Raw genomic sequence first — 24,911 nt, 5'->3', positions numbered from 1 at the left:
AAATGATAAACTTGGATTAGCAAAGACAACGTGCCATTGGAACACAGGACTGATGGTTGCTGATAATGGGCCTCTGTACGACTATGTAGATATTCCATTAAAAATCAGCAGTTTCCAGCTACAATAGCCATTTACAACATTAACAATGTCTACACTGTATTTCTGATCAATTTGATGTTACAAAAAAATTTGACATTTCTAAGTGACCCCAAACTTTTGAACGGTAGTGTAAATGTCCCAATAAACGGAGCCGTCTTCTTGACCAGGTTCTCCTTGAAAAAAGGCAGATTTGTGTAAAATAAATGAGAAAAAAACGTTAAATATTTTTTTTTTACACTTTACAGAAACGATGTACCTCCTCGACACATGTCAACATGCGCCGGCGGCAGCAGTGTTCCATACGGGCGGGATCGACCCCCCAGTAGTCCAGCTCATCGTGCAGTGACACGGCACATAGCTCTCGCAGGAGGCGGAGCTTCCCGGCCGCCAGGAAGTTCAGGATGACCCTGAACGCTGTGGGGCTCCGGTCGAAAAAGTACTCCCTCCGGGTCTCATCGTAGTCGTCACAGAGCCCGGCGATGTCCTCGGGGCTGGAGCAGATACGCAGCCGCCCAAGCCGGGTCAGAGGGAACTGCTCCAGGGTGGTCCAGGGGAACGTGTAGCAGTTACCCCCCACGTTGATCAAGGCCTGGGTAACAGAGTACAGAAATAATATCTGGTTTTATTGATTCAGTTTGTCAATATGAGCTTCATAACTATTGAATACATGTTACTACATTCATGTTTCAATATGCAGTAGTAGCAGTAGTAGTAGTAGTAGCAGTAGTAGTAGTAGTAGTAGTAGTAGTAGTAGTAGTAGTAGTAGTAGCAGAAGTAGTAGTAGCAGTAGTAGTAGTAGTAATAGTAATAGTAATAGTAGTAGTAGTAGCAGTAGTAGTAGTAGTAGTAGCAGTAGCAGTAGCAGTAGTAGTAGTAGTAGTAGTAGTAGTAGTAGTAGTAGTAGCAGTAGTAGTAGTAGCAGTAGTAGTAGTAGCAGTAGTAGTAGTAGTAGTAGTAGTAGTAGTAGTAGTAGTAGTAGTAGCAGTACTAGTAGTACTAGTAGTAGTAGCAGCAGTACTAGTAGTACTAGTAGTAGTAGTAGTAGTAGTAGTAGTAGTAGTAGTAGCAGCAGTACTAGCAGTACTAGTAGTAGTAGTAGCAGCAGTACTAGTAGTACTAGTAGTAGTAGTAGTAGTAGTAGTAGTAGTAGCAGTAGTAGTAGCAGTAGTAGTAGCAGCAGCAGCAGTAGTAGTAGTAGTAGTAGTAGTAGTAGTAGTAGTAGTAGTAGTAGTAGCAGTAGTAGTAGCAGTAGTAGTAGTAGTAGTAGTACCAGTAGCAGTAGTAGTAGTAGTACTAGTAGTAGCAGTAGTAGTAGTAGTAGTAGCAGTAGCAGTAGTAGTAGTAGCAGTAGTAGTAGTAGTAGTAGTAGTAGTAGTAGCAGTAGTAGCAGAAGTAGTAGCAGCAGTAGTAGTAGTAGTAGTAGTAGTAGCAGCAGTAGCAGCAGTAGTAGTAGTAGTAGTAGTAGTAGTAGTAGTAGTAGCAGCAGTAGCAGTAGCAGTAGTAGTAGTAGTAGTAGTAGTAGCAGTAGCAGTAGCAGTAGCAGTAGTAGTAGTAGTAGTAGTATCAGTAGTAGTAGTAGCAGTAGCAGTAGTAGTAGTAGTAGTAGTAGCAGTAGCAGTAGTAGTAGTAGTAGTAGTAGTAGTAGTAGTAGCAGTAGCAGTAGCAGTAGCAGTAGCAGTAGCAGTAGTAGTAGTAGTAGTAGCAGTAGTAGCAGTAGTAGTAGTAGTAGTAGTAGTAGTAGCAGTAGCAGTAGCAGTAGCAGTAGTAGTAGTAGTAGTAGTATCAGTAGTAGTAGTAGTAGTAGTAGTACCAGTAGTAGTAGTAGTAGTAGTAGTAGTAGCAGCAGTAGCAGTAGCAGTAGCAGTAGTAGCAGTAGTAGCAGTAGCAGTAGTAGTAGTAGCAGTAGTAGTAGTAGCAGTAGTAGTAGTAGTAGCAGTAGCAGTAGCAGTAGCAGTAGCAGTAGCAGTAGTAGTAGTAGTAGTAGTATCAGTAGTAGTAGTAGTAGTAGTACCAGTAGTAGTAGTAGTAGTAGTAGTAGCAGCAGTAGCAGTAGCAGTAGCAGTAGTAGCAGTAGCAGTAGTAGTAGTAGTAGTAGTAGTAGTAGCAGTAGTAGTAGTAGCAGTAGCAGTAGCAGTAGTAGTAGTAGTAGTAGTAGTAGCAGTAGCAGTAGTAGTAGTAGTAGTAGTAGTAGTAGTACCAGTAGCAGCAGTAGTAGTAGTAGTAGTAGTAGTAGTAGTAGTAGTAGTAGTAGTAGTAGTAGTAGTAGTAGTAGTACCAGTAGTAGCAGTAGCAGTAGTAGCAGCAGCAGTAGCAGTACTAGTAGTACCTGCAGGGTGTGGTCGACAGAGGGCCAGGCCCCGTCGGGGTCGTTGCGGAGCAGCTGGGCACGCTGGTAGTACACTCCCTTGACCGTCTCTGTCTCTGGGATCTCTGTGAAGAAGCAGTCCAGGCTGCTGTTGTCACTGCTGACCGAGTAGTTGGCGAAGTCATGGTTGGCGTTGCTGATTATGGGCATGGTGACATTGGGATGGTGTGTGTGTGTGTGTGTGTGTGTGTGTGTGTGTGTGTGTGTGTGTGTGTGTGTGTGTGTGTGTGTGTGTGTGTGTGTGTGTGTGTGTGTGTGTGTGTGTGTGTGTGTGGTCAGGTGGTCAGGAAGAGTGCCACAGACCTGGGAAGACAGGAGCCAAGATTGTTGGATGATTAATTTAGCTTGACACCCGAAGCCTTGCACTAGCTCTCTAAAAAGCCTTTCACTTTAAAGATGTTGCAATATTCTGGTAACTTTCACAAAAATCCCAGGCTTTCCAGAAATCTCTGTTGGAAGCAGGACATCTGGAATCCTCCAACCAGGATTTCTGGGAAACCTGGGAATATTGGTTAAATTACAGAAATTGTGCAACCCTATGTATATAGGACAGGGTTGGGTAGGTTACTTTCTATATGTAATCTGTTACAGTTACTAGTTACCGTTCCAAAATTGTAATCAGTAACGTAATTTTGGGATTACCCAAATTTAGTAACGTAATCTGATTACTTTCTGTTACTTTCCCCTTAAAAGGCATTAGAAGAAGACAAAAAGGATTCAGCAAATTCATTTGGTGTGTCATCATAGTGGTCTCTGATTGGTGGTCATCATTTGGTGTGTCATCATAGTGGTCTCTGATTGGTGGTCATCATTTGGTGTGTCATCATAGTGGTCTCTGATTGGTGGTCATCATTTGGTGTGTCATCATAGTGGTCTCTGATTGGGGGTCATCATTTGGTGTGTCATCATAGTGGTCTCTGATTGGTGGTCATCATTTGGTGTGTCATCATAGTGGTCTCTGATTGGTGGTCATCATTTGGTGTGTCATCATAGTGGTCTCTGATTGGTGGTCATCATTTGGTGTGTCATCATAGTGGTCTCTGATTGGTGGTCATCATTTGGTGTGTCATCATAGTGGTCTCTGAGGTCAGACTCGCTCAGGTGGAACAAACTTTAAACTTGCGCCTTTTTTCAAAGCTGAATTGAACGTCATTGAGAAAACAGAAAGGTGTCATAATGTATTTATTTCGCAAACATCCTTTCTGAATTTAAAAGTCATCCAATAAATAATCATCTAGTTTTTCAAAAGTATCTTTAATCTGATTACAATATTTTTGCTGGTAACGTAACCGATTACAGTTACAGTTTGTTTTGTAATCGGATGACATGTAACGGATTACATGTAATCCATTAGTCCCCAAACCCTGGTATAGGTCTATGATAGTCTCTACGTGTGTCTGGTAAATGTTGGTCTTCAGACATTCCATTTCAGAGTTATTGCATAGGCCTGGCCCAAGAATATCCCCGCCAGTTGGAAAAGCTTTCATTATGAATCTGTTACGTTACGACTAATGCGCTTAACCATGGCGCCCTTTTACACTACACTACTACCTTTGACCATCAGCCCCATACATTGCACTATGTAGGGTATAGGGTGCCATTTGGGACACGTTGCCTATCGTGTCTTCCTCCAAATCAATTCCAAATGGCCAAATACTTTAGCCTGATTACATTTGGGAGCTAAAATGTGATAAAAATGTCTGCCATCTTGAGGGAGCCAGTAAACCATTTGAGAAACGTGTGAATTAAATATGAGGCTGAACTATAATATCGATATGAATATATGGGGCTGAAATATAATATGAATATGGATATATGATGATTTAGAAATAAATCCATTATACGTATATGCAGTAATTATTGAATAGCTTTATAGAAAAGAAAAAAATATTTATCTTGTTTTTGTGTGTTTTTTTAACCACTATTTGGCCTTCATAGCAAAGTATTTTTTTTGTATGTATGCATGGCAGAATAATTACGTCACAAAGACAGGACGTGACTTACCGTCGCTGACAAGCCGTTCTATCCTCTCTTACTGTTTGGTGAATTTACTTCCATCATTGTTTCGCTTCCAACATCCTTCAAACTGACCGGCCATAGGTGCTCCGCTGCGCGCAGACAACTTTCCAAACCATGGAAGGCCTATTCATCATTTGGTGTGTCATCATAGTGCGAAACGAAATCGTAGTACGAAACGAAATCCGAGACGGAACATTTAGCTCAGTAGCCTACCTATCATGAGAGTTATCAGTCAAAGTGATGTCTGTCCAAGTTTAGGCTACCCGGAGAGCTCTTGTCTTCTTACAAAAACAACCACACTGGTTGAATCAACGTTGTTTCACGTGGAATGGACTTTGAATTGACGTCTGTGCCCAGTGGAAACAGCTCATCTCCCCCAACACAGGTCCGTCCCTACAGAGTAGGTACAGCGCGTTCACTTTCAGGAACTAATCTGGAGTTTTTTTCCCCCCATCCATATTAATTCCACATCATCTTCATTGGTTCAACCCGAGGTTGTGGACAGGCGGCAAATTGGAGCGCATTGTCAGTTGAGAATAAAAGCGATTATCTAACGGTTCTGTCCCCGAAAACCTCTCTCCCTCTCTTTCTATGACACTTTATCTCTCTCCCTCACTCTTTTTGTGTGTGTGATCTGTTTTATTCCTTTTAGTGTACTGCATGACGGCTTGTTCACAATTAAGATTTTTTTCTTGAGCGGATGGTCGGGGGCCGGAACATAATTACATATAATTTGTAGACTGCCAATTGACCGCAAGAAGCAGAAACAGATATAATGTTTGACTAAAACAAAATAATTTCAAACCTTGCTTACATTTGTATAGGATCATGTCGTGTCTCTCTCAATTATGTGTGGGAATAATTCGGAACAGATTTCTTAAATTAAAATCACTTCAAACTGATTTCCTGGTATTTTGTTTTACAATCTTTTATGTCCAACAATGTTTTTTTTTTTTTTTCTCCAATTCGTCCGGCACGCCGCCAGTTGGGGAACCCTGCTGTAAAGCCTTTGTCTAATGGTTCTTAAGCCTGCAGATTTAGAATTCCAAATACAGAGAGGATTAGTACAGGACAGAGAAAGATGAGGACCCCAGACTCTATTTCATTTATGTCAGCAGACTTCTGCCTTGAACAGATGAACTACACACACACACAAACACATGCAGCCAAGCACAATCTCTCACACACACACACAAACACATGCAGCCATGCACAATCTCTCACACACGCACAAACACATGCAGCCATGCACAATCTCTCTCACACACACACAAAGTGGAGGTGGAGTGGTGGAGTGATGGAGTGGTGGAGTGATGGAGTGGTGGAGTGGTGGAGTAATGGGGTGGTGGGGTGGTTGAGTGGTGGAGTGATGGAGTGGTGGAGTAATGGGGTGGTGGGGTGGTGGAGTGGTGGAGTAATGGGGTGGTGGGGTGGTTGAGTGGTGGAGTGGTGGAGTGATGGAGTGGTGGAGTGGTGGAGTAATGGGGTGGTGGGGTGGTTGAGTGGTGGAGTAATGGGGTGGTGGAGTGGTAGAGTGGTGGAGTGGTGGAGTAATGGGGTGGTGGGGTGGTTGAGTGATGGAGTGGTGGAGTGGTGGAGTAATGGGGTGGTGGGGTGGTTGAGTGGTGGAGTAATGGGGTGGTGGAGTGGTGGAGTGGTGGAGTGGTGGAGTAATGGAGTGGTGGAGTGGTGGAGTAATGGGGTGGTGGGGTGGTTGAGTGGTGGAGTAATGGGGTGGTGGGGTGGTTGAGTGGTGGAGTAATGGGGTGGTGGAGTGGTGGAGTGGTGGAGTAATGGGGTGGTGGGGTGGTTGAATGGTGGAGTGGTGGAGTAATGGGGTGGTGGGGTGGTGGAGTGGTGGAGTAATGGGGTGGTGGGGTGGTTGAATGGTGGAGTGGTGGAGTGGTGGAGTGGTGGAGTAATGGGGTGGTGGAGTGGTGGAGTAATGGGGTGGTGGAGTGGTGGAGTGGTGGAGTAATGGGGTGGTGGAGTGGTGGAGTAGTGGAGTGGTGGAGTAATGGGGTGGTGGGGTGGTTGAGTGGTGGAGTAATGGGGTGGTGGGGTGGTTGAATGGTGGAGTGGTGGAGTGGTGGAGTGGTAGAGTAATGGGGTGGTGGAGTGGTGGAGTAATGGGGTGGTGGAGTGGTGGAGTAATGGGGTGGTGGAGTGGTGGAGTAGTGGAGTGGTGGAGTAATGGGGTGGTGGAGTGGTGGAGTAGTGGAGTGGTGGAGTAATGGGGTGGTGGGGTGGTTGAGTGGTGGAGTAATGGGGTGGTGGGGTGGTTGAATGGTGGAGTGGTGGAGTAATGGGGTGGTGGAGTGGTGGAGTAATGGGGTGGTGGAGTGGTGGAGTAATGGGGTGGTGGAGTGGTGGAGTAGTGGAGTGGTGGAGTAATGGGGTGGTGGAGTGGTGGAGTAGTGGAGTGGTGGAGTAATGGGGTGGTGGGGTGGTTGAGTGGTGGAGTAATGGGGTGGTGGGGTGGTTGAGTGGTGGAGTAATGGGGTGGTGGAGTGGTGGAGTAATGGGGTGGTGGGGTGGTTGAGTGGTGGAGTAATGGGGTGGTGGAGTGGTGGAGTGGTGGAGTAATGGGGTGGTGGGGTGGTTGAGTGGTGGAGTAATGGGGTGGTGGGGTAGTTGAGTGGTGGAGTAATGGGGTGGTGGGGTGGTTGAGTGGTGGAGTAATGGGGTGGTGGAGTGGTGGAGTAATGGGGTGGTGGGGTGGTTGAGTGGTGGAGTAATGGGGTGGTGGAGTGGTGGAGTGGTGGAGTAATGGGGTGGTGGGGTGGTTGAGTGGTGGAGTAATGGGGTGGTGGGGTGGTTGAGTGGTGGAGTAATGGGGTGGTGGGGTGGTTGAGTGGTGGAGTAATGGGGTGGTGGAGTGGTGGAGTAGTGGAGTGGTGGAGTAATGGGGTGGTGGAGTGGTAGAGTGGTGGAATAATGGGGTGGTGGAGTGGTGGAGTAATGGGGTGGTGGAGTGGTGGAGTAATGGGGTGGTGGAGTAATGGGGTGGTAGAGTGGTGGAGTGGTGGAGTAATGGGGTGGTGGAGTGGTGGAGTGGTGGGGTGGTGGAGTGGTGGAGTAATGGGGTGGTGGGGTGGTTGAGTGGTGGAGTAATGGGGTGGTGGGGTGGTGGAGTGGTGGGGTGGTGGAGTGGTGGAGTAATGGGGTGGTGGGGTGGTTGAGTGGTGGAGTGGTGGAGTGGTGGAGTAATGGGGTGGTGGGGTGGTTGAGTGGTGGAGTGGCGTCCTTCTGATGAGATGTTAAATGCAGATCCTAATTCTCTGTTGTTACTATCCCAGACAGGCCATGACACTCAACACCCCTGGACAGGGACAGGGGACAGGCCATGACACTCAACACCCCAGGACAGGGACAGGGGACAGGCCATGACACTCAACACCCCTGGACAGGGACAGGGGACAGGCCATGACACTCAACACCCCTGGACAGGGACAGGGGACAGGCCATGACACTCAACACCCCTGGACAGGGACAGGGACAGGCCATGACACTCAACACCCCTGGACAGGGACTGGGGACAGGCCATGACACTCAACACCCCTGGACAGGGACTGGGGACAGGCCATGACACTCAACACCCCTGGACAGGGACAGGGGACAGGCCATGACACTCAACACCCCTGGACAGGGACAGGGGACAGGCCATGACACTCAACACCCCTGGACAGGGACAGGGGACAGGCCATGACACTCAACACCCCTGGACAGGGACAGGGGACAGGCCATGACACTCAACACCCCTGGACAGGGACAGGGGACAGGCCATGACACTCAACACCCCTGGACAGGGACAGGGGACAGGCCATGACACTCAACACCCCTGGACAGGGACTGGGGACAGGCCATGACACTCAACACCCCTGGACAGGGACTGGGGACAGGCCATGACACTCAACACCCCCTGGACAGGGACAGGGGACAGGCCATGACACTCAACACCCCTGGACAGGGACAGGGGACAGGCCATGACACTCAACACCCCTGGACAGGGACAGGGGACAGGCCATGACACTTAACACCCCTGGACAGGGACAGGGGACAGGCCATGACACTCAACACCCCTGGACAGGGACTGGGGACAGGCCATGACACTCAACACCCCTGGACAGGGACTGGGGACAGGCCATGACACTCAACACCCCTGGACAGGGACAGGGGACAGGCCATGACACTCAACACCCCTGGACAGGGACAGGGGACAGGCCATGACACTCAACACCCCTGGACAGGGACAGGGGACAGGCCATGACACTCAACACCCCAGGACAGGGACAGGGGACAGGCCATGACACTCAACACCCCTGGACAGGGACAGGGGACAGGCCATGACACTCAACACCCCTGGACAGGGACAGGGGACAGGCCATGACACTCAACACCCCTGGACAGGGACAGGGGACAGGCCATGACACTCAACACCCCTGGACAGGGACTGGGGACAGGCCATGACACTCAACACCCCTGGACAGGGACAGGGGACAGGCCATGACACTCAACACCCCTGGACAGGGACAGGGGACAGGCCATGACACTCAACACCCCAGGACAGGGACAGGGGACAGGCCATGACACTCAACACCCCTGGACAGGGACTGGGGACAGGCCATGACACTCAACACCCCTGGACAGGGACTGTAGGCGATTACATCATTACTTAACATCATTGCATGTCAGCTGCCTGAAACATTAGCGAGTTGCCTGGAAACCTGGTTGGTATACGCTCCAAATTGCGTTGTGGTTTGAGGAGAACACATGTTGTCAAGGCCGAGATGAGTTGCGGAGACCGAGGCGCACCGAGGACAACAGTGGATGCATCAATTCAGGCTACAAGTGTAGACCTAATGACAATCACAGGATGTCTTTACAATACACGGAGGTGTTTTGGAACTAATGTCTCTTTCCATTCATTAAATTGCGGGTGCGCAGTGCACTGCTGGGGTTTGGATGCTGACATTATTTTGTGAGTGAACGAATGTGCGCGGGTAGCCTACAGGAGCGCCTTTGTTAAGTGATTGTTAGACAATCAGATGAAAACATAATGACTGATTGTGTTAATGCTACATTAAAATGCATAGGTGGTGCCTCCATAAGGATAGAGGAAGCTAAGCTTTCCCTAAAGTAAATTGAATTAAATTGCAAAAAATGATCATCCTAATTATCTTACTCCTTCCTGTCTGTACAGAAATAAATAAAACATCTTTCAAAATAGGCTACAACACCAGAAAGCATGATTTGGCCACAGAGGATCATTAGCTTCTTAAAATAAAAAAGCTGTGGATTGTTTTAAATCGGAACCGGCAGCCATTTGGGCAGCGCGATGGATGTTAAATTGCGACTGTCAGTGAAAGGCAGAGATACCCAGCCAGGCATATCGCAATATTTAAAAATACAATCGCGGAAAAACTGTTTGGAAAGCAAATGGCTATTGCTGTAAAGAGATGACAATGAAAAGACTCCAATCTGTCTTTTAGTTATCCAAATTCTCATCTTAATTGAGTGAACAGTAGCCTACACTCTAAAAAGAAAAGGTTCCTGGAGGATCCTTTAGGGGTTCTTCCAATTGAAACTGTGGGGGAACCCCTATAAGTTATTCGAAGAACCCCTTTAAAAAAGTTATTCAAAGAACGCCTTTTGATGGATCATCGAAGAACCTTTTGAAGAGCCTTTTGGGGTTAATTTTTTAACTATCCCCCCTCCCCTATTGTTATTAATAAGAACAATATCCATAACAATAACAGCAATAACACAACATTTTAGTTGTTAGTGTTTATTAGGATTTTAGAGGCAAAGCAGAATGAAAAAAATATATCCTCTGGCGTGTTGATGTTAATGTGTTGATGTTCTCCGTATCCATAGCCAGAATGATTTTGCAGTGCATGGTGATAGAACAGGTTTCCTGTTATATTCATCAGAGGTGTAGGGAGGGTCAAGTCTGTGAATCCAAAAAATAGTAATTATACAGATGTTTAACAAAACATGCACACGACAGAATTCATACCTTGGTTTTTGTGGTAAACGTGAATGAAAAAAAAAAACTGTCTTGATAATGGTTTTTGTACACATACCTTGTCCATAATGTAGAGGCCTATGGGATATTAATTGAAGAGGTAAGGGGGGAGGATGGTACATGTGATCTGCATAACATAGCAACACCAATAGACAGACCTTTCTATGCCTCCTCGTCTGTAAACCTGCAGACAGACACAAAGACCTTTCTATGCCTCCTCGTCTGTAAACCTGCAGACAGACACAAAGACCTTTCTATGCCTCCTCGTCTGTAAACCTGCAGACAGACACAAAGACCTTTCTATGCCTCCTCGTCTGTAAACCTGCAGACAGACACAAAGACCTTTCTATGCCTCCTCGTCTGTAAACCTGCAGACAGACACAAAGACCTTTCTATGCCTCCTCGTCTGTAAACCTGCAGACAGACACAAAGACCTTTCTATGCCTCCTCGTCTGTAAACCTGCAGACAGACACAAAGACCTTTCTATGCCTCCTCGTCTGTAAACCTGCAGACACAGACACAAAGACCTTTCTATGCCTCCTCGTCTGTAAACCTGCAGACAGACACAAAGACCTTTCTATGCCTCCTCGTCTGTAAACCTGCAGACAGACACAAAGACCTTTCTATGCCTCCTCGTCTGTAAACCTGCAGACAGACACAAAGACCTTTCTATGCCTCCTCGTCTGTAAACCTGCAGACAGACACAAAGACCTTTCTATGCCTCCTCGTCTGTATACCTGCAGACACAGACACAAAGACCTTTCTATGCCTCCTCGTCTGTAAACCTGCAGACACAGACACAAAGACCTTTCTATGCCTCCTCGTCTGTAAACCTGCAGACACAGACACAAAGACCTTTCTATGCCTCCTCGTCTGTAAACCTGCAGACACAGACACAAAGACCTTTCTATGCCTCCTCGTCTGTAAACCTGCAGACAGACACAAAGACCTTTCTATGCCTCCTCGTCTGTAAACCTGCAGACACAGACACAAAGACCTTTCTATGCCTCCTCGTCTGTAAACCTGCAGACACAGACACAAAGACCTTTCTATGCCTCCTCGTCTGTAAACCTGCAGACACAGACACAAAGACCTTTCTATGCCTCCTCGTCTGTAAACCTGCAGACAGACACAAAGACCTTTCTATGCCTCCTCGTCTGTAAACCTGCAGACAGACACAAAGACCTTTCTATGCCTCCTCGTCTGTAAACCTGCAGACACAGACACAAAGACCTTTCTATGCCTCCTCGTCTGTAAACCTGCAGACAGACACAAAGACCTTTCTATGCCTCCTCGTCTGTAAACCTGCAGACACAGACACAAAGACCTTTCTATGCCTCCTCGTCTGTAAACCTGCAGACAGACACAAAGACCTTTCTATGCCTCCTCGTCTGTAAACCTGCAGACAGACACAAAGACCTTTCTATGCCTCCTCGTCTGTAAACCTGCAGACAGACACAAAGACCTTTCTATGCCTCCTCGTCTGTAAACCTGCAGACAGACACAAAGACCTTTCTATGCCTCCTCGTCTGTAAACCTGCAGACAGACACAAAGACCTTTCTATGCCTCCTCGTCTGTAAACCTGCAGACAGACACAAAGACTTTTCTATGCCTCCTCGTCTGTAAACCTGCAGACACAGACACAAAGACCTTTCTATGCCTCCTCGTCTGTAAACCTGCAGACAGACACAAAGACCTTTCTATGCCTCCTCGTCTGTAAACCTGCAGACACAGACACAAAGACCTTTCTATGCCTCCTCGTCTGTAAACCTGCAGACACAGACACAAAGACCTTTCTATGCCTCCTCGTCTGTAAACCTGCAGACAGACACAAAGACCTTTCTATGCCTCCTCGTCTGTAAACCTGCAGACACAGACACAAAGACCTTTCTATGCCTCCTCGTCTGTATACCTGCAGACACAGACACAAAGACCTTTCTATGCCTCCTCGTCTGTATACCTGCAGACACAGACACAAAGACCTTTCTATGCCTCCTCGTCTGTATACCTGCAGACAGACACAAACGTGAGCAGTTCAGTCATCTGCACCCAATACAGCTAGCCTTGAACATATTCTTATAGCCTGCATATTCTTACCTCTTTGTTGATTGATATCCATTGAATTGTGCCCATTTTCTGTTTTAGAAAGATTTGCACAGATATGGAAAGATAGATGGTATCATCATAAAACAATATGAATTCAGATCATACAAGGGACAAACCTTACCTTAAATTGAGATCTTTACATTTTTCAGTTGTGCCTGCACCTGCCCTCCTTTCAAATGCAAATCAAAATGTTTCAGTTGGGCAGTTAGGTTCCTGCAAGAACCCCCACCAACTAAGGAGGTTCCTTGATGAACCCCACCTCCTATGGGGTTCTTGGAAGAACCTTTTGGGGGCAATTTTCAGTGCCAAGAACCCTAATGTTCTTCAAAGAACTTTGAGGATCTTAGAAGAACCCTTGTTGAATCTTTAGAGTGTGTCTTATTGGCACCAGCGGAGTGTTGGCGGAGGACGTTGGCCATGTCCCTGGTGAGTGTGCATATTCACTGTCTTTATCATTGGGTCAGTGCCACTTTTGTTTGTTTTTGGACAATAATTTCCTTCTCCAGGTTAGATGGACGTCATATTGTATTTGTGTCTCCTCTTTTCGTAGGGCGATTATATGGAACCGACAACGTCGTGTTTATTGATCTGTTTGTCAGTGGCAGCAGAGTAGGCTACCCTGTAAGTTTTGTAGTATTAAACAAAAAGTGTACTTGGGTGTCCCGTACCGGGAAGACATTACATCTAGTTTCACCCCTGATGATATCTGATGTGAGGGCAATGTTCTGGCACACACAGACACACACACACAGAAATACAAACACACACAGACACAGACACACACACAGACACAGACACATACACAGACACACGCACACTTACACACACACACACACACACACACACACACACACACACACACACACACACACACACAGGGAGGGAGGGAGGGTGGGAGGGTGGGGATAGGGGAGGGTGGGAGGGTGGAAGGGTGGGGATAGGGAGGGTGGGAGGGTGGGTGGGAGGGTGGGAGGAGGGTGGGAGGGAGGGAGGGAGGGAGGGTGGGGATAGGGGAGGAGTGTGGGAGGGAGGGAGGGAGGGAGGGAGGGAGGAGTGTGGGAGGGAGGGTGGGAGGGAGGGAGGGAGGGTGGGGATAGGGGAGGAGTGTGGGAGGGAGGGAGGGAGGGAGGGAGGGAGGGAGGGAGGAGTGTGGGAGGGAGGGTGGGAGGGAGGGAGGGAGGGTGGGGATAGGGGAGGAGTGTGGGAGGGAGGGAGGGAGGGAGGGAGGAGGGAGGGAGGGAGGGAGGGAGGGAGGGAGGGAGGGAGGGAGGGAGGAGGGAGGGAGGGAGGGTGGGAGGGAGGGAGGGAGGGTGGGGATAGGGGGAGGGAGGGAGGGAGGGAGGGAGGGAGGGGAGGAGGGAGGAGTGTGATGATAGTGAGTAATAATGAGTTGGCCTGTGAACCCTGGATGATGAATATCAGGGATTACTGTTAATACAGCCACAGGAGAGGACATCTGACTCTCTGAACAGACACACACACACACACACACACACACACACACACAACCAGCGAAGAGAAAGCAGAGAATGTGAGACTGAGCAGCCCGCCAGTAAAGCAAAGCACCCTGGGACAGATGATGAGACAGTAACAACAAGCATACTGGGTAAGAGTTTCCCAAATCGCACCCTATTCCCTAAATAGTGCACTACTTTTGACCAGAGCCCTATGGACGTTCAACGTCTGTTTTGATTTACATTTGGTTGAGTTGTCAACTAACGTGAATTCAATGTGAAATCAACAAACAATTTCACCATGACATTGGATAGGTTAAAATTCGGGTGAAAAAAAAAAGACATAATCCCCTTACATTGATGACTTTTTGCTAATTAAATCAGTTTTCCACGTTGATTCAACGTCATCACATTGATTTTCTTTGTTGAAATGAAGTGGAAACAACGTTGATTAAACTAGTTTTTGCCCAGTGGTCACATCTATAAACGCAACATGTAAAGTGTGGGTCCCATGTTTCATGAGCTGAAATAAATGATTCCAGAAATGTTCCATACGCACTAAAAGCTTATTTCTCTCAAATTTTGTGCACACATTTCTTTACATCCCTGTTAGTGAGCATTTCTCCTTTGCCAAGATAATCCATCCACCTGACAGGTGTGGCATATCAAGAAGATGATTAAACAGCATGATCATTACACAGGTGCACCTTGTGCTGGGGACAATAAAAGGCCACGCTAAAATGTTCTGTTTTGTTACACAACACAATGCCACAGATGCCTCAAGTTTTGAGGGAGCGTGCAATTGGCATGCTGACTGCATGAATGTCCACCAGAGCTGTTGCCAGATAATTGAATGTTAATTTCTCTACCATAAGCCGCCTCCAACGTCATTTTTCTGCACATTATAGAGTGGCCTTTTATTGTCCCCAGCACAAGGTGCACCTTTGTAATGATCATGCTGTTTACTCAGCATTTAGGGATACAGATTGAACAGAACCCTTAATGTCTTTCTTCATAAAGGCTCTTCTGAACTCTGCTCACCTGAGTCACCTCAAATGGCATCAAGAACTGTTGATGACGCTAAAGAGGTTTTAACCTGACCAGGACCAAATAGGAAAGCACTGTCACATCTGAGTTTGCTTGTGGCAGGTGTGGGAATAATTCAATGATAACTGATGAAGATGAAGAGCTTAATAAACCCTATTAAAAACAGACCAGACACTAAATGTGACCTAAGAGCAGGATAGTTCCTGGTGGTCTGCTTTTTCTCTCTCATACTAATCCTCATGATGAAGATTTTTCAGTAAACTATTGGAATAAACAAAGTTAATCACAGACATGACGAACATTTAAACTGTTTAAACTGAACATTATTGTTTTTGCACGACATGTGCTTGATTGTACTACTATTGTTTCTGAACTGAAGAGAAGTCAAATGTAGCCGCTATCATAGATTAAGGAAGTGGGCGGAGCGGTGGAGAGGGGGAAACTGAAGATAATGGTTGGGGAACCTAAGTGGGAGGGGCTTTAAGCTAAGATGTATGTGAATATTACTATATAAACGGAGAGCTGAGAGGGAGACGGGGGGATGCTTTGCAAATCACCCCGGGTTTTGTATTTGTAATAAAGTCTATCTTAAATTCTACAAAAACTCTTTGATTCTTTGATTAGTATAAGGACGAAATCACTCACCGCACCTATTGTGATGTCATTGCCATCTCACCACTATTTCCTCACTGTGTGTAAAGTCCTAAACATATCAGAATGTTCTCGCCCAGTGGTAGAACACAATAATCATCTGTCTTTACCATCAACACACAGATCCCAGGACCCAATGAATATCTAGGAGATGAGACATTTAAAGGGTGTAGGAATGGGGTGGAGAGAGAGGTCCAACGGGGCTGACTGACAATGATGACGAAGACTGCATCCCAAATGTTAAGACTTTTTTAATGAATTTTTTTATCTTAAACACATTTTATTCTAGGTAGCTAGTTATGTATAGGTAGCTATCAAGTAAACACAATTTAGTGCGTATGGAACATTTCTGGGATCATTTATTTCAGCTCATGAAACATGGGACCCACACTTTACATGTTGCGTTTATAGATGTGACCACTGGGCAAAAACTAGTTTAATCAACGTTGTTTCCACTTCATTTCAACAAAGAAATTCAATGTGATGACGTTGAATCAACATGGAAAACTGATTTAATTAGCAAAAAGTCATCAATGTAAGGGGATTATGTCTTTTTTTATTCTAGGTAGCTAGTTATGTATAGGTAGCTATCAAGTAAACACAATCTATATGGGACCCACACTTTACATGTTGTGTTTATATTTTTGTTCAGTGTATATTCAAATCAGTGAACATGTGAGGGAGTACCTGACTTGTAACCCTGGGAGCCCAACAAGACAGGTCAAAGTTTAACCACACAACAGAATGTTTGATATACAACGTAAAACTACATAATGATTTTCCATTCCTGACACAATGTCCCTCAATGTTTCATTCTGACTTCCTGAAACACATTGGGGTGAAGGAGGTCGTGAGGAGATCATGTGTTGTAGCAATTCACCTTGTTCCTGCTTCCTGTACAATAATTTGTTGAACGATATTTTCTTTTTGTAAAACATGGGATGCATCCCAAATTTCACCCTTGGCAGCAGCTAATGGGGATCCATAATATAATACAATACTAATACACTATTCCATTATTAGTGCACTGCTTTTCAACATATTCTCTATGGGCCCTGGTCAAAAGTAGTGGACTATAAAGGGAATAGGGTGCCATTTGGGACGCAGTCTGGTCTCTGCATCTGAGCTGTGGCCAGGGGCCATTGTGGAGTTCTGTGACCTTTAACCTTCAGTCACCACAGAGAGGAGGTGGAGGTAGGAGGGAAGATGCTGGCTGTCAGACTGCATTGTTGCACTGGTCTGTCTTTCTGCTGACAGGAACAGCTGGCAGTAGTCTCCCCTCTCTGCCTTAGCACGCAAACACACAGTAGAGAGAGAGAGAGAGAGACAGAGAGGGGCACACACACACACAGAGATCAGGGAGCTACAGGGAGACACAGTGGAGAGACTGCAGAGGAAGACAGGCAGACAGAGAGACAGAGAGAAAGAGAGAGAGAGAGAGAGAGAGAGACAGACACACACACAGAGATCAGGGAGCTACAGGGAGACACACAGTGGAGAGACTGCAGAGGAAGACAGGCAGACAGAGAGACAGAGAGAGAGAGAGAGAGAGAGAGAGAGAGAGAGAGAGAGAGAGAGAGAGAGAGAGAGAGAGAGAGAGAATGGAAATGTAATTACATCACAAGCTCCCCCCCTCTTCTCCTGTGGGAATGAAACACAACTCCCTGATCCCTTACGCTTGTCTGATTATAATACCCCAGTAACCCTGGAGAACACGGATGTTCCCTTACGCTTGTCTGATTATAATACCCCAGTAACCCTGGAGAACACGGATGTTCCCTTACGCTTGTCTGATTATAATACCCCAGTAACCCTGGAGAACACGGATGTTCCCTTACGCTTGTCTGGTTATAATACCCCAGTAACCCTGGAGAACACGGATGTTCCCTTACGCTTGTCTGATTATAATACCCCAGTAACCCTGGAGAACACGGATGTTCCCTTACGCTTGTCTGGTTATAATACCCCAGTAACCCTGGAGAACACGGATGTTCCCTTACGCTTGTCTGATTATAATACCCCAGTAACCCTGGAGAACATGGATGTTCCCTTACGCTTGTCTGGTTATAATACCCCAGTAACCCTGGAGAACACGGATGTTCCCTTACGCTTGTCTGATTATAATACCCCAGTAACCCTGGAGAACACGGATGTTCCCTTACGCTTGTCTGGTTATAATACCCCAGTAACCATGGAGAACACGGATGTTCCCTTACGCTTGTCTGGTTATAATACCCCAGTATCCCTGGAGAACACGGATGTTCCCTTACGCTTGTCTGATTATAATACCCCAGTAACCCTGGAGAACACGGATGTTCCCTTACGCTTGTCTGATTATAATACCCCAGTAACCCTGGAGAACACGGATGTTCCCTTACGCTTGTCTGGTTATAATACCCCAGTAACCCTGGAGAACACGGATGTTCCCTTACGCTTGTCTGATTATAATACCCCAGTAACCCTGGAGAACACGGATGTTCCCTTACGCTTGTCTGATTATAATACCCCAGTAACCCTGGAGAACACGGATGTTCCCTTACGCTTGTCTGATTATAATACCCCAGTAACCCTGGAGAACACGGATGTTCCCTTACGCTTGTCTGATTATAATACCCCAGTAACCCTGGAGAACACGGATGTTCCCTTACGCTTGTCTGATTATAATACCCCAGTAACCCTGGAGAACACGGATGTTCCCTTACGCTTGTCTGATTATAATACCCCAGTAACCCTGGAGAACACGGATGTTCCCTTACGCTTGTCTGATTATAATACCCCAGTAACCCTGGAGAACACGGATGTTCCCTTACGCTTGTCTGATTATAATACCCCAGTAACCTTGGAGAACACGGATGTTCCCTTACGCTTGTCTGATTATAATACCCCAGTAACCCTGGAGAACACGGATGTTCCCTTACGCTTGTCTGATTATAATACCCCAGTAACCCCGGAGAACACGGATGTTCCCTTACGCTTGTCTGATAATAATACCCCAGTAACCCCGGAGAACACGGATGTTCCCTTACGCTTGTCTGATTATAATACCCCAGTAACCCTGGAGAACACGGATGTTCCCTTACGCTTGTCTGATTATAATACCCCAGTAACCCCGGAGAACACGGATGTTCCCTTACGCTTGTCTGATTATAATACCCCAGTAACCCTGGAGAACACGGATGTTCCCTTACGCTTGTCTGATTATAATACCCCAGTAACCCTGGAGAACACGGATGTTCCCTTACGCTTGTCTGATTATAATACCCCAGTAACCCTGGAGAACACGGATGTTCCCTTACGCTTGTCTGATTATAATACCCCAGTAACCCTGGAGAACACGGATGTTCCCTTACGCTTGTCTGATTATAATACCCCAGTAACCCTGGAGAACACGGATGTTCCCTTACGCTTGTCTGATTATAATACCCCAGTAACCCTGGAGAACACGGATGTTCCCTTACGCTTGTCTGGTTATAATACCCCAGTAACCCTGGAGAACACGGATGTTCCCTTACGCTTGTCTGATTATAATACCCCAGTAACCCTGGAGAACACGGATGTTCCCTTACGCTTGTCTGATTATAATACCCCAGTAACCCTGGAGAACACGGATGTTCCCTTACGCTTGTCTGATTATAATACCCCAGTAACCCTGGAGAACACGGATGTTCCCTTACGCTTGTCTGATTATAATACCCCAGTAACCCTGGAGAACACGGATGTTGTTGTGTACATATTTACAGGCTTAGTTACAAGTGATGACAGTTGCAATATGCTAATTGAAACGTAACACTACATAAGCAGCTCTGTAGTCTGCAGCCGCTAAACTACTACACACTAAGAAAAGAGGGTTCCTCAAGGGTTCTTTGGGAAGGTTGAGGGTTCTATGTGGAACCATAATGACCAAAGGTATCCCTTTGAGCCCTTCAATTGTTTCTTTGCAGTTCACAAAATCAATTAAATGTATTTATAAAGCCATTTTTACATCAGCAGATGTCACAAAGTGCTATACAGAAACCCAGCCTAAAACCCTAAACAGCAAGCAGTGCAGATGTAGAAGCACGGTGGCTAGGAAAAACTCCCTAGAAAGGCAGGAACCTAGGAAGAAACCTAGAGAGGAACCAGGCTCTGAGGGGAAAAACTCCCTAGAAAGGCTGGAACCTAGGAAGAAACCTAGAGAGGAACCAGGCTCTGAGGGGAAAAACTCCCTAGAAAGGCAGGAACCTAGGAAGAAACCTAGAGAGGAACCAGGCTCTGAATGGGAAAAACTCCCTAGAAAGGCAGGAACCTAGGAAGAAACCTAGAGAGGAACCAGGCTCTGAGGGGTGGCCAGTCCTCTTCTGCCGGGTGGAGATTAGGGTTCTTTCCTCTTTTAGTGAACATTTAAATATAGGGGCGGCGGCCTATTAGCGTGGTTTCCTCACAACTCTTTTTGTGCAACTGTGAGTGAGAGTGTCGTTCCACTTGATCTGTGTTGTGTTATGCCGTTAGGTGATATACATGACTATGGCCAGTGAGGGAGTCTCGTGAAAGACTCATGTGTGGCCTTGCATCAGCTGAGAACTGATGTCTAAATCAGTGGTTCTCAATTCTCTCCTTAGGGACCCCCCAGCCGTTCCAAAGCTAGCACTCCAGATTCAACTTTACACAATCAAACCCATGGAATCTCAACAACAACAACAACAAAAAAAGTACCCTGTATTATTCTTCAAAAGGTTATTTGTAGAACCTTTAAGATTGACAAAGGTTCTTCATAGAACCATTCTCCATAAAAGTTCTATAAAGAACCAATAAAAAGGGTTCTCTATAGCACCAAAAATGGATCTGCTATGGTTACAAGCTAAATAACCCTTATTTGGCACTATATAAAACCATTTGTTTTTAGTGTGGACATTGGGCATTAACCAACTTGGGGAGTGTCCCAAATGGCACCCTATTCCCTATATAGTGCACTACTTTCGACCAGAGCCCTATAGGGAATAGGGTTCCATTTTGGGACGCACTAACATTGTCACTGACACTGAGCCACTTATCAGCTACAACGTCAATGTTGTGTCAAGTCCACTTGACAGGATATTAAACATTATTGAACAATTGATTATGGATTGATTACCAGATTATAATGATTGGTTTGTCCCCAAGGCCAAGGCACAAGAACCAACAGTTGTAGACTATTAAGCAGACATACAGTTTGGCCATTTAGAAGTACAGTAGGTCACCTCTTTGGTAATAATACATTGATACAATAATAGCCTGAGTGACAGTCTGTGCTATAATGCTCCTTGTCACTCCCGGTCACTCCTTGTCATGCCAAACATGTTTGGTTTGCCAATAAGCAAATGGCAATAGCACACAGATCTGGGACCAGGCTAGTAAAATAAATGTATTCTGTAACACTTTAGGTAAGGCTGAAGTATAGTGTTTATTCCAGGGTTATACCAATGTAATAACCGTGTTTCGTGTGTGTTCGTATATTAAACTGGAGGATTACATTCTAATCCATAATCCATTCAATCTACATGAACGTCTGTGTGCTTCCCAAATGACACCCTATTCCCTATATAGTGCACTACTTTCGACCAGAGCGCTATGGACCCTGGTAAAAAAAAAACAACGCACTATAAAGGGAACAGGGTGCAATTTGGAAGTCAGCCTTGTGTTGTCAATCAGTCTCATTAACCCTATATATACTGAGAGGAGTAATGGACCACTGGAAACTAGGATAAAGTGATATCAGACAGAAACAGTCATGAACACATTCGGCCGTGTACGAAAACTCACACTAAAGTACTAAACAGTATGCGAACAAAAAATGTGTTTTATAGTTTGTGAAATTTTGAAAATAGTACTCAGAATCTATCTAATATACAGTATAATCTATAACTTCTCCTCTCTCCGTGTGTGTGTGTGTGACTCTCTCCGTGTTGTGTGTGACTCTCTCCGTGTTGTGTGTGACTCTCTCCGTGTTGTGTGTGACTCTCTCCGTGTTGTGTGTGTGTGTGTGACTCTCTCTGTGTTGTGTGTGTGTGTGTGTGACTCTCTCCGTGTTGTGTGTGTGTGTGTGACTCTCTCAGTGTTGTGTGTGTGTTAGAGACTCTCTCCGTGTTGTGTGTGACTCTCTCCGTGTTGTGTGTGACTCTCTCCGTGTTGTGTGTGACTCTCTCCGTGTTGTGTGTGACTCTCTCCGTGTTGTGTGTGTGTGTGTGACTCTCTCCGTGTTGTGTGTGACTCTCTCCGTGTTGTGTGTGACTCTCTCCGTGTTGTGTGTGACTCTCTCCGTGTTGTGTGTGTGTGTGTGACTCTCTCCGTGTTGTGTGTGTGTGTGTGTGACTCTCTCCGTGTTGTGTGTGTGTGTGTGTGACTCTCTCCATGTTGTGTGTGTGTTTGACTCTCTCCGTGTTGTGTGTGTGTGTGTGTGACTCTCTCTGTGTTGTGTGTGTGTGACTCTCTCTGTGTTGTGTGTGTGTGACTCTCTCCATGTTGTGTGTGTGTGTGACTCTCTCCGTGTTGTGTGTGTGTGTGTGACTCTCTCCGTGTTGCGTGTGTGTGTGACTCTCTCTGTGTTGTGTGTGTGTGACTCTCTCTGTGTTGTGTGTGTGTGTGACTCTCTCTGTGTTGCGTGTGTGTGACTCTCTCTGTGTTGTGTGTGTGTGACTCTCTCTGTGTTGTGTGTGTGTGTGACTCTCTCTGTGTTGTGTGTGTGTGACTCTCTCAGTGTTGTGTGTGTGTGACTCTCTCTGTGTTGTGTGTGTGTGACTCTCTCTGTGTTGTGTGTGTGTGACTCTCTCTGTGTTGTGTGTGTGTGACTCTCTCAGTGTTGTGTGTGTGTGTGTGTGACTCTCTCTGTGTTGTGTGTGTGTGACTCTCTCTGTGTTGTGTGTGTGTGTGACTCTCTCTGTGTTGCGTGTGTGTGACTCTCTCTGTGTTGTGTGTGTGTGTGACTCTCTCAGTGTTGTGTGTGTGTGACTCTCTCTGTGTTGCGTGTGTGTGTGACTCTCTCAGTGTTGTGTGTGTGTGACTCTCTCAGTGTTGTGTGTGTGTGACTCTCTCAGTGTTGTGTGTGTGTGACTCTCTCTGTGTTGTGTGTGTGTGACTCTCTCCGTGTTGTGTGTGACTCTCTCCGTGTTGTGTGTGACTCTCTCTGTGTTGTGTGTGTGTGACTCTCTCAGTGTTGTGTGTGTGTGTGACTCTCTCCGTGTTGTGTGTATGTGTGACTCTCTCAGTGTTGTGTGTGTGTGTGACTCTCTCCGTGTTGTGTGTGTGTGTGACTCTCTCAGTGTTGTGTGTGTGTGTGACTCTCTCAGTGTTGTGTGTGTGTGTGACTCTCTCTCGTGTTGTGTGTGACTCTCTCCGTGTTGTGTGTGTGACTCTCTCCGTGTTGTGTGTGTGTGTGACTCTCTCCGTGTTGTGTGTGTGTGTGACTCTCTCCGTGTTGTGTGTGTCTCTCTCCGTGTTGTGTGTGTGACTCTCTCAGTGTTGTGTGTGTGTGTGACTCTCTCCGTGTTGTGTGTGTGTGTGACTCTCTCCGTGTTGTGTGTGACTCTCTCCGTGTTGTGTGTGTGTGACTCTCTCCGTGTTGTGTGTGTGACTCTCTCCGTGTTGTGTGTGTGTGTGACTCTCTCCGTGTTGTGTGTGTGTGGACTCTCTCCGTGTTGTGTGTGACTCTCTCCGTGTTGTGTGTGTGTGACTCTCTCCGTGTTGTGTGTGTGTGTGACTCTCTCCGTGTTGTGTGTGTGTGACTCTCTCCGTGTTGTGTGTGTGACTCTCTCCGTGTTGTGTGTGTCTCTCTCCGTGTTGTGTGTGTGTGTGACTCTCTCCGTGTTGTGTGTGTGTGTGACTCTCTCCGTGTTGTGTGTGTGTGTGACTCTCTCCGTGTTGTGTGTGTGTGTGACTCTCTCCGTGTTGTGTGTGTGTGTGACTCTCTCCGTGTTGTGTGTGTCTCTCTCCGTGTTGTGTGTGTGTGTGACTCTCTCCGTGTTGTGTGTGTGTGTGACTCTCTCCGTGTTGTGTGTGTGTGACTCTCTCCGTGTTGTGTGTATGTGACTCTCTCCATGTTGTGTGTGACTCTCTCCGTGTTGTGTGTGTGACTCTCTCCGTGTTGTGTGTGACTCTCTCCGTGTTGTGTGTGTGTGTGACTCTCTCCGTGTTGTGTGTGTGTCTCTCTCCGTGTTGTGTGTGTGTGTGACTCTCTCCGTGTTGTGTGTGTGTAACTCTCTCTGTGTTGTGTGTGACTCTCTCCGTGTTGTGTGTGTGTGACTCTCTCCGTGTTGTGTGTGACTCTCTCAGTGTTGTGTGTGTGACTCTCTCCGTGTTGTGTGTGTGTGTGACTCTCTCCGTGTTGTGTGTGTGTGTGACTCTCTCCGTGTTGTGTGTGTGACTCTCTCCGTGTTGTGTGTGACTCTCTCAGTGTTGTGTGTGTGACTCTCTCCGTGTTGTGTGTGTGTGTGACTCTCTCCGTGTTGTGTGTGTGTGTGACTCTCTCCGTGTTGTGTGTGTGTGTGACTCTCTCCGTGTTGTGTGTGTGACTCTCTCCGTGTTGTGTGTGTGACTCTCTCCGTGTTGTGTGTGTGTGTGACTCTCTCCGTGTTGTGTGTGTGACTCTCTCCGTGTTGTGTGTGTGACTCTCTCCGTGTTGTGTGTGTGACTCTCTCCGTGTTGTGTGTGTGTGACTCTCTCCGTGTTGTGTGTGTGACTCTCTCCGTGTTGTGTGTGTGACTCTCTCCGTGTTGTGTGTGTGTGACTCTCTCCGTGTTGTGTGTGACTCTCTCCGTGTTGTGTGTGTGTGACTCTCTCTGTGTTGTGTGTGTGACTCTCTCCGTGTTGTGTGTGTGTGACTCTCTCCGTGTTGTGTGTGTGACTCTCTCCGTGTTGTGTGTGTGACTCTCTCCGTGTTGTGTGTGTGTGACTCTCTCCGTGTTGTGTGTGACTCTCTCCGTGTTGTGTGTGTGTGACTCTCTCTGTGTTGTGTGTGTGTGACTCTCTCAGTGTTGTGTGTGTGTGTGACTCTCTCAGTGTTGTGTGTGTGTGTGACTCTCTCCGTGTTGTGTGTGTGTGTGACTCTCTCCATGTTGCGTGTGTGTGACTCTCTCCGTGTTGTGTGTGTGTGACTCTCTCCGTGTTGTGTGTGTGTGACTCTCTCCGTG

At 46.6% G+C, this 24,911-nt stretch overlaps 1 protein-coding gene across 1 annotated transcript; it reads right to left on the bottom strand.

The window, feature by feature from the left end:
- Nucleotides 1-355: 355 nt before the first annotated feature.
- On the bottom strand, nt 356-2,847 carry LOC123489087 (potassium voltage-gated channel subfamily G member 1-like; the record flags this gene model as incomplete). The annotated part of the gene is made up of 2 exons (XM_045219777.1): nt 2,426-2,847; nt 356-688 (listed from the first exon to the last, which is right to left on the bottom strand). Coding segments are annotated over exons 1-2 (522 nt in total), but the record flags the coding sequence as incomplete, so codon positions are not given.
- Nucleotides 2,848-24,911: the final 22,064 nt, after the last annotated feature.

The sequence above is a fragment of the Coregonus clupeaformis genome, unplaced genomic scaffold (assembly GCF_020615455.1).
Source record: "Coregonus clupeaformis isolate EN_2021a unplaced genomic scaffold, ASM2061545v1 scaf2736, whole genome shotgun sequence".
NCBI classification, from domain to species: Eukaryota; Metazoa; Chordata; class Actinopteri; order Salmoniformes; family Salmonidae; genus Coregonus; species Coregonus clupeaformis.
The sequence above is the reverse complement of the archived record's forward strand: the minus strand, read 5'-3'. Positions and strand labels throughout refer to the sequence as shown.